Here is a 9,795-nt window from a genome sequence, read left to right as displayed (position 1 = left end):
AAGAAGGGATTGTGGTGTGGCCATCCCCTAAGGGGTGATTTCTCAATTTTCCTCTCACTATCTCTCACTTTTTCTCTATAGCAAGTACATGCATACTATGGCCAAAACAAAAACAAAACAAAACTAAAAATGGAGTCCAAGCTTAATGTGAGCATCAGTATTACTTCTTTTCTTTCATTCATTCATTCATTCTTTCTTTCTTTTTTTTTTTTTTTTTTTTGAGAGGTTTTTGCTATAGGGCACGTGTGCTCGCCAGAAAGAGAGAGACAGAAAGCAAGAAATCACCTCCCGGGGGGATGGCTACACCACAATCCCTTCTCCTCCATTCTCCTCTAGGGATCTTGGACACACACACACGTCCAGCATGAGTTTAAGCCACTGAGTCCAGGACTCAAACCGTGGTCAACTACATGGGAGTCCAGCAACATAGCTATTACCTGCCAGTCTCTCAAATTCATTCTTAAAAATCCTTTTTCTTCATTTGTTCTTCCCCTACATAAGCAGCTAGTCAGACCGAATGCCACTTGCAGGATCACCAGCTCTAGACAATAGCGCCAGCACCGAGTGGCATGAATATGGTAGACCAACAGAGTCCATGGGTCCAGCATTAAGCTGGACACAGTCAACTATCTGGCTCCAGACACAGAAGGGCATGACACCATTACAAACACACACGCACATGTATGCACACAAACTTTTTTTCTCTCACTCTACCCCACCTTGCACACACTGTTCACAAACCACCCGCTCAGGGATCCAACAATCTCAGCTCACATCTTGGGCCTGCACTTGTGAGAAGGCTGCCTCCAGAGAAGTGGCTGGTTCCATCATTTGAGATGACCCGAGACCTGGATGGTGGCAACGAGCTGGAATTTCTTGCTCTCTGTTTACGTAAGTGACCTAGAAGAAAAACACCCCCAGCATGAGATTCTAATACCAAATGAGAGTCTGATGAAGCAATCAGTCCACCCAAGAAGGAGATTCGGCTTAAAATGGACCATCCAGTCCCAACACACGCCTATCCCACAGTGCCACTGTCTGTTCTGTGTTTGTCTTGCAATTGAGAGATGACAGACAGGAGCTTATTTTTCTCTGAACTCTTTGTTCTCTGGGTTTTATTCTCTTGCCATTTCAGCGGCAGCGTCTGCTCTCCCACGATGAATCAAAGCACGTGGTGTTCACAGTTCACTGACAAGCAGATTCTTATTCTGAATCTCTAGAATGCTTCAAAATCTAACCTTGGCCTTGCATTGTTCAAGCAAGGGCTTGTGTGCACTTGTGCATGCAAGACAACCGATTCCACACCCACGTGAAGGTGCAAGTGCCTCCATAAACCAGAATCTTCACTGGCATTGTTTTCGTAGTAGCAGCCCTTGGAGAGGAGCTGTGCAGCCTTAGAAGTGTGTCCGCGGAGGACACATGACACCACTCCTCCCTCCCCACAGAGAGGTGCCCTCTGCCACTCCCCTTCCCCAGTCACTGTATCTCTACCTTAGTCTCACCCAGCTTTGTGGCCCCTGCAGCACTCACGCCATCCCCCACTCTGCCTGCTTCTGGAGAACGAGTGTCTAGAGTAAGACATGCTCAGACTTTTCTGTTGCTTCTTCCTATTAAGAGACCCTCTCTCTTGGTCCACCGGCCATTGCCCACTTCTGCTCCGCATCTTCACAGAAGTTTTCCATCTTCCCTTTCAAATTAAAGCATAAGATCTTCAAACTGAGGCTGCTCAAAGCATATTATCTTGGCCTCCAAAGGCTATTTGTCCCTAAGAAAGGGTACTGATGTCAGTGCCCCTCTGCACAGATGTTTACATCGCATGACCTGTTTTATCTTCCAGAGTCTAAGGAAAACAGGATCTGGGGCAAGACAGGCACTCACACTCGCATATCAACCCATTAGTTTGTCTTCTCACCCTACATCACTACAAGTTAGAATGATCCATGTCCTCAAGGAGTTCCCAGATTTGTGAGAGAAGATGGCAGACAATAAGCAGGATAGGTCAGGGAGGGTGCTGGCTGGGCAGGGAGGCTACTACAGCCTAACCCAGGGCCCAGCTACACTTGCGTCCACATTGTCTCCTTCCATGTGAAACAACAGCAAGGAGCAACCATTTGGGCCAGCAGGTCTTGGCAAGCTGTCACATATAAGGACCTACTCTAAAAGAACCAAGCCTCTCAGTCACCCAGTAGGAGAACACGAAGCACCTCTACTCATTGGAGGGCAGCAGTGGATACATCCCACATGCAGGGAAAGCTCAGGATCTTCTGTAGCTTCCACGGCCACCTTAGTCTGATAGCTCGTGGTTCCCCGAATCAAATCAGGAGGCCTTTGGTCCATCCACATCTGACTGAGATGAGCACTGGGCTATTTTAAGCCTGGTAATGTACAACACTCCAAGAGATAGAAAGACCCAGCAAACAGTTACAAGGTTAGGATCGGGCCCAGATAGCTCACGGGAGCAAGAGTATGGGCTCTCAGGAGCTAAAGACGACAATCATCACCGAGGGTGAGACCAGCAGGATCACATGGATCACCTCAAGGACAAGGGACACTCTGGGTTTCATTACCATTTTCTCTTACCTTTATTCTTAGAGTGTTGATTTGTTTAAAAATGAACAGGCTGGCTTTACATCTGCATGCTTGCTCAAGTAGGGCACAGGTGGCAAAGACTGTATCTCATCAGGGTATGATTTACAGTCTTAAGTTGGTACGGATCTTCCTCCCCTTCAGCAAGACAGGTTGCACTGGGACCAACACATGTGCTACAGGGGCATAAATCCCCTGCACACACACAGGGCTCCTGATGCTGAAACAAAGCATGCCGCCACTAAGTGTCTGACCCCACAGCTCGGTCACTTGTGGAAGTCCATCACCAACCAGTTCCTTGAAGGGTGTGGTTTGCTGACATAAGTTCCCTGAGAACACAGACACGACATGGGAACCACCTGCCCTGACCCCAGGAGACCTGCAGAACACAGTGACAACAGATTCCCTCTGAACTGTCATCCTAGCTCACAGCCGTGATCACTGGAATAAAAGAACACAATATGGCTCTTGTGATCCCCACATGACAAAAGCTAGTTGAAAGATGGTGCAGAGGCTGCTGAGGTCAAAGGCCTATCTGGGAGGAAGCACTGCTGAGCGGGAGGAAGGTCCTCTCCCTACTGTCAGATTCGCAGGAGCCCTGGGAGGAGCAGGCTGCCAGTACCTCTGTCTGCAGCACACACATTCTTGCTTGGCCTCAGATGGGAACCGCAGGGTAGAGGAGGGACAGGTCCAGCCAAGGCATGGCTTCATCCCGCTGCTCTCACCCTGAAGGCTCCCACGGCCATCATCCAATTTGCTGGCATACGCCTGCTGCTCCACCATAATGGCCAGCTATATAAAGAAGTAAAAGTCATAACACTTTGTTTTGCTTTTTTTTCCAAAAAATGCAAAATTTGTACAGGAAACCCAAACGTGGCTGCACTGATACACAGTGTGCTGCGTGAGGCATTTGTCCTTTGTTAGAATCCCTCCCCTCTCCCGTCTGCACTGGAGTCTCTCAAGCTGGCTATCTCAGACTCTCTTTCCCATGAGCTTATCTCTCTCTTGCAGGCAAAGTATGAAAATGACAATTTAAGATAACATATAATGGAGCCAATCTTTCTTCTGAAGATAAGATTTTAAAACCTGGAGTCACTGCACATTCGTGGGCTGGTGAATTAAATATAAAAATAACCAACACAGTCTCAGAAGCAGAATGCTTCTTGCAACTCCCTTAGTCGTATGAGCCTTTGAATAATGTCTGCTTCTCACACGTGGCTCATTTATTTCTCCAGAACCTAATTGAGTTTTGCTGTTTCCATATTGTCTATTTTCCAGGCTGCCTCGGATTTTACATTTGTAAACAAGCAGGCAGAAACCTCCACCCAGACTTAATGAGCTGTGTGCTTGCTCCTCTGCCGCAGCCACGGCTCTGCCAGTCTCTGTGCTGTCGGCATGAGGCGGATGTGGCCCATGGGGCTCCAGGGTCTAAAATCAGGCTGGGTTTTGAGGAATGGAAAATTCCCTAATAAGATGACAGAGAGGGCTGAGTCTCATCCAAACTGTACAGCTCCAGAAACCTCAAATGGCTTGGTTTTTGTTGTGCTTTCAATTTTGCCCAGAAAAATCCCAAACTGTCCAGGGTACCCTTAAGGAAGATTCAGAGAGTTTGTCACTAACCCTACAGGGTTCCGTTTGACCCTCTGCCCTGTGGGTTCACAGACAGGAAATACCAAGTCCACATCCCACAACCGTTCTGCCCATCACCCCCATCAATAGCCCCTGTTAGTCAAAGCCTCTGGAACATCCCAGGCTGGACTATCCTGAACCATTCTCAGCCCAAATGCCTTCTCACCACTGGCCCCAACAAGTGGAAGGAAGAAAGGCTGGGCTTTGCTTAGTCTCTCACGAGCAACTCTTGGGACACCACTCGATGTAGGCCTTAGCACTAGGCTCAAAGAAATGCATGTCTCCATTTGCCTACTTCCCAAGCTATAGGAAAGCTGAGGAATGCTTCCTTCTCCCCTGATGAGGCAATTCTGTGAGCTGGTACTCCAGATGAAATCTCTCCTGTAACCTCAGTCACTTTATTTAAAGATGTCACAGAGATGCCCCAAGGATAGCACAAAGAAACAAAATGTAAGTGACCCTGAGATGACTAATCATCTCGACTCTTCATCAGGAATCAGGAATACTTAGCAACTGGTGCCAGGACAGACTTTCAGTAGTCAGGCTCTTAGATCTGGCTGACTTCCTACCAAGTATGTGATGCCCATGATAACCACTGCCCTGAGGGAGCTCACACTCTGCTTGAGGAGAGGAGGGCAAAGCTGCCAAGACTCTTACCCACGTTGGCCAAGGTCATGTGCAGCCGGCCCTTCACCACCGTGTGGACACCAATGGGCTTGACGCTGCCAAACCCAGCCACGTCTCCGCTCAACACCATCATGTCCTGTTCATATTCAGTTGCCATAACATCGAGCTCCAGCGACACCTGCACAGCTGGCCGCCCCTGGCGCAGGAGATGCTGCAGAGGAGAAGTTGCACTTAGAAGCTGCAGGCAGTCATGGCCACTCCCAGGCAGTCCTGCAGGCAGAAGTAGCTCCAAGCCCTCCAAGAAAGGCCACTGAGGAGCTGGAGAGGATGCATGGGAGGACAGGAACCAACCCTGTACCACAGGGAGAAGAGACCAAAGCAGAAGCCAGCTTCTACAGCCTGGGAGTGCCTAATATCACATCTTTTCATAAATTCTTTAATGAAGTACAACACAATTCACCCACTGAATAAACACCATTGGGCAATGGGAACACAGAGATGGGCCTGGCAGCTGCCTTCTAGGAGACACCTCCATAGGGGGAAACAGGGAAAAGGAGGGCAGCAGACAACACAGCGACAGAGCCATGCCCATCTCGTGGGACAGTGAGAATGCTCTGAAACAAATCTGAACTACAGCAGAGATGCTGGGAGGCAGACAAGCCAAAGGAGTAGTGAGCATCAGTATGAATGAAGGATGGGCCCATGGGTTCAAAGGCGGGCCTTCAGCATAAGGGGACCTACTAGAGCACTGGGCTGAGGCCAGATCAGGAGGATCTCCATGAGAAGCTGAAGCTGGTCAGAGCAGGGTGAGAACAGGAAGATCCCAGATCCAGGACAGTATTAAAAGGAATTTCACGGTCAACTTCAATCTCTCAGTCCTCTGCCTAAATCCGAATATGTATGAGGCATGCTTGCAGGTTGACAGTGAAATCTCTTGCTGGCACACTCTTCACTGTGTGGCCTTGGGAAAGTCACTTGCTCTCTCTGGACTACATCTTACACATAAACAGAAATGTGGGACCTGATTAGGTTTCCAGCTTTTGTCATTCTCAAATGTCTCATACGGTAATGTAGAAGAGGAGACACTCAGACCTAACCCCTCTCCTAGGAGATCTAGGGCTTCCAGATGCTTCAATTCCTGCTAGTTGAGTGATGTTTGTCGGAGCTGTCTACATACACTGCATACCCATCTACGGTTCAGGAACCTCAGGTACTGGATACATGAAGAAAGTCCAGGAAGCACAGACAATGTTCAGCCTCACCAAGGAAGCAAAAAAATAAAATTAAGACAAAGTATCATTTCTTGCCTATCCAAATTGCAAAGATTCTTTAAAACAGCTCAACTCCCATAAAGGCAAGTATGCGGCAGCATAGGGCACCCTCTTGCCTTCAGGAGGCGCAGGCCTCGCCAGGCCTGGAAGGCTGTGCCCCATCTGGCTCTGCACACCTGCAACTCCATTTCTGCCCAGCTCAGGACTCAGAACCCCACATCTGGAAATAGGCCATTTGGGGAAGAACACATGGTAAGGAACAGAGCCTTTGAGGCAGAATTGGGCTAAAACCCAGCTCTGATTATTATAAACATGACCCCAGGCTCGGTTTTCCTCACTGGAAATGAAGGTAACAACAGGATTATCCCAAAGAGCTGAGCAGAGCTGAGCTGAGGACTAACGTTAAATGAAGCGTGTGAGCATTCTACCACTGGAGCTACTGTTCTGACTGCTGGAACAACATGTTGGTGCCATTACCCTCAGGAAATCAGCTGGAAGACGGGTGCAAAGTGTAGCTCTGAGATGTTCATTGTTGTGATAAAAAGAGAGGAAAATAGGGACCAGCAGATGGTGTGGTGGTTAAGGGCACTGGACTCCCACATAGCTGACCGTGGCTTGAGTCTTGGACCCGGTGGTTGCTTCCTCACTTTTCCTTTCCCTTTCCCTCTCTCTCTCCCCACTCCCCTCCCCCCGCCTCCCTCTCTGGTCAAATTAAAATAAATAAATAAAATAAAGTTAAATATAGTAATTCTTTAAAAAAAAAAGGGGGGGGGGATAACTTGGGTGTCTGACAACAAAGAAGAGGTAGAAAATAAATGTATCAAAGGATAAACAGAGCATGTTAACCATCTCAGGACCTCGAGTTACAGGAATTAGTTCTTATCTCAGCTTGTCATCCTTTCTACCTAAGTTGTAAAGGTAAAAGAAGTTAAATTTTTAAAAAGTAAAAATTTAATTTCATCAGTCTGTCAATATAATAAATATGATTCTTTATGTAAGGGGCTCTTCAAGTAAGGAAGAAATCAAGTAACTTCTGTCTCCAGGTATGACAGCCAAGAAAGGACACAGGCGTGGGGTATGAAGAGGGTCACAGTGGCGTTCCTCTGCCCTGCCCATGCCCCCCGCATGGCCGGCTGCCTGCCTGCCTTCCTCCATTTGCTCCTTCACCACACTTAGCACCAGACAGGGCTTAGGGCTGTGCTGGAGAGGCAGCAGTAACAACACCCCAAACCTGCCCTTGGGGACATTGAGGCCGGGGTGGGAGACAGACAAGCACTGGCCACAATGACCTCATGGGCCCCATGACCCTGATGAGGAGACCAGGGTGGAGAATCAGAAGAGCAGCTAAGAGCCACCCCTGAACTTTTCCGATGTGCCCCCCACACCCCGAGCACTCTATGCTCCCTTCCCCCCAAGTCCCTCCCTCGTCCCCTAGAGAGAATCATCCATCTCAAGGATGTGGACACTGAGGTCCAGGGATGCTGAGTCACCAGGTGGGTGATAAGGCTGGGGTCAGTCAAAGGGAGGGAGGAAGGAGCAGGCAGAGCCTCAAGGAGGAGGAGCATATGGGGGACCTCCACAACTGCGAGGAGGAAGGAAGGCAGACTGCAAGCCTGATTGCAGAAGCTGGAACTGGAGCACTGTAAGAGGACCTACGCTCCTCGGTGATGACGCAGCCACTGCGGGCGCAGAGCTAAGGCGGGAGACCGAGGAGGCTGGCTGACGGGAGCGCAGGAGGAAAGCAGCTGCATGGGAGTGCAGAAAAGTGGGTGAATTTAAGAGATTCGGGAGCTGCAATCATGGTGCTACCCTCTCCCACATCCACCCCACGGGTCGGGAGGCAAATCCTCAGGACATCACACCGCACTGGCTATGTCCGTCCTGCAGGAAAGCCACTACCTTCATCTGAACAGCAGCAGATCCGATGAGAAGCAAGGAGTCCCCGTCCCAGACGTCAATCTGCAGGGTCTGCACAGCCAGGTAGTGGATGAACCAGCGCTGCTCACCGGGCTTCAGGAACTCGGGGTCCACCATGTACTTCAGCTGGAGGCCAGGAGACCCTGTGCAGGGAGGTCCCAAAGCGTACACTGTAATTGGAGCCATCCGTCATCTTTACGCCTTGGAGAGAGTTCCACTCTGGTCATGATTACTAATTCCTCCTTCTGTCATCGCTACAGCTAATAAACACATTAATCAAAACATCATAAAATATCCAAATTAACAAACGCAGAGTACATTTCTTTTCAATATATGTAACAAACTCCTCCCAAAATAAGATTTATGGGTTTCACCAAGTCCTTGTGAAGCAGTCTATGATGGATGGGAACGGTGCCATGATGAGGCTCGCTGAGGAGTTTATTATTCTGCGCACACAGAATTTAAGGAGAAATGTGGTCGACACCTCCTGTCAGAACTGGGACGTTCACACACACAGGCAGGGCTCACACTGAGATCGAGCTTGGAACGTGCCACCTGGATGTGCCACCAGAGTCCCGTCTGTGTCCTAACTCAGGGCGGCACTAGCCCCGTGGGGCGCACAGGTGCTGCACTGTAGGGCACTCCTGGCTCTCAGGCTGAGAGGGGAGTTGGACTGCAGCTGCTGCCTTCACCTCTTGACATGGCATTGTCATTAATTCTAAATTGACAAAAATGCCACTGAAATCATCATTTTTTTTTACCAGCCATGCTGAGAAATATTTGAAACCACATTTTCTTCTCTTCTATCAATAACAGTAACAATATTTATGAGGCCCCAGTGAGCACAGCCCTAATTCTAGGGAGGAAGGGGCAAGAGTCTGCTCCGCACCTCCAGGGCCAGGCTCTAGCCATTCTGAGATTTATAGACGGTCTGGCCACAGAGTCTCCCCAGCCTAGCCCCCAGGGTGGACCACACAATATCTCATCTGCTTTCCTCAAGACCAGGAGACAACGCTGTAGTCAGAGGAGTGAATGAATGGGATGGGACAGAGACACAGTCTGAGACCCTGGGCAACAGCACTGGCAAGCTAAGGTGGGGTGGGGAGTGGAGGACTCTAGAGTGGGCCCATGGGAAATGGAGGGAGGACCAGCTGCTTAGGCCTAGCTCTGGCCATAAGAGGAGCTTCAAAGGGCATCTCATAGGTTAGAAAAGCAAGCAAGGAAAACGGGACAAAGACTGAGGAGGAGCTGGCAATAAATATCTCACAATGGCAGGCATGTCTGCATCTCAGAGATGACCAGACCAAGTCACCCACTACCTTCTACCACAGCCAGCTCTGAGGACCGTGGCAGATGGTTAGAGCTTGGGACACACCCACATGCAATCAGGAGTTCTGAGGCAATTCTCAGAAGCAAAGAGGGCCCTGCAGCAGACCTCTGAATGCGGAAGCCCAGGCTCTCAGTACTAACTGCACAGCTCCCACCTGGGAACCGCCTGGGCTACAGAGGAATGAGCAGCACAGAACCACCCCCATAACCCTCAACAAGCCACACCTCTGCAGCCAGCCTTCCAAATGACACCCTAGGCACTCTGCACACCACCACCTCAGCCTCTCCTACACCCCTCCTCCTCCATCCAGAGTTCTATGCCCTGAAGCAGTTCATCCCAGCTGGATATTCTAGCTTCTCCTCCAGCCACCTACTCCCAACATCCTGCAGGGCTCCCCACAACTCCCTGTCCAGGTGATCGCGCAGCTCCCAGTGG

The 9,795-nt window shown here is 49.7% G+C and overlaps 1 protein-coding gene across 2 annotated transcripts in view; it reads right to left on the bottom strand.

The window, feature by feature from the left end:
• Nucleotides 1–9,795, bottom strand: part of NPHP4 (nephrocystin 4) — a gene marked incomplete in the record, with an annotated part of 159,079 nt that overhangs the window by 19,376 nt on the left and 129,908 nt on the right. For both annotated transcript variants that reach the window (XM_027770657.1, XM_027770658.1), the window contains 3 exon segments: nucleotides 775–900; nucleotides 4,873–5,053; nucleotides 8,013–8,173. In XM_027770657.1, the coding sequence (XP_027626458.1) occupies nucleotides 775–900; nucleotides 4,873–5,053; nucleotides 8,013–8,173 (468 nt within the window).

This window comes from Tupaia chinensis, unplaced genomic scaffold, assembly GCF_000334495.1.
Source record: "Tupaia chinensis unplaced genomic scaffold, TupChi_1.0 Scaffold000146_1, whole genome shotgun sequence".
Taxonomy (NCBI): domain Eukaryota; kingdom Metazoa; phylum Chordata; class Mammalia; order Scandentia; family Tupaiidae; genus Tupaia; species Tupaia belangeri.
This window is presented reverse-complemented; position numbering and strand designations above follow the sequence as displayed.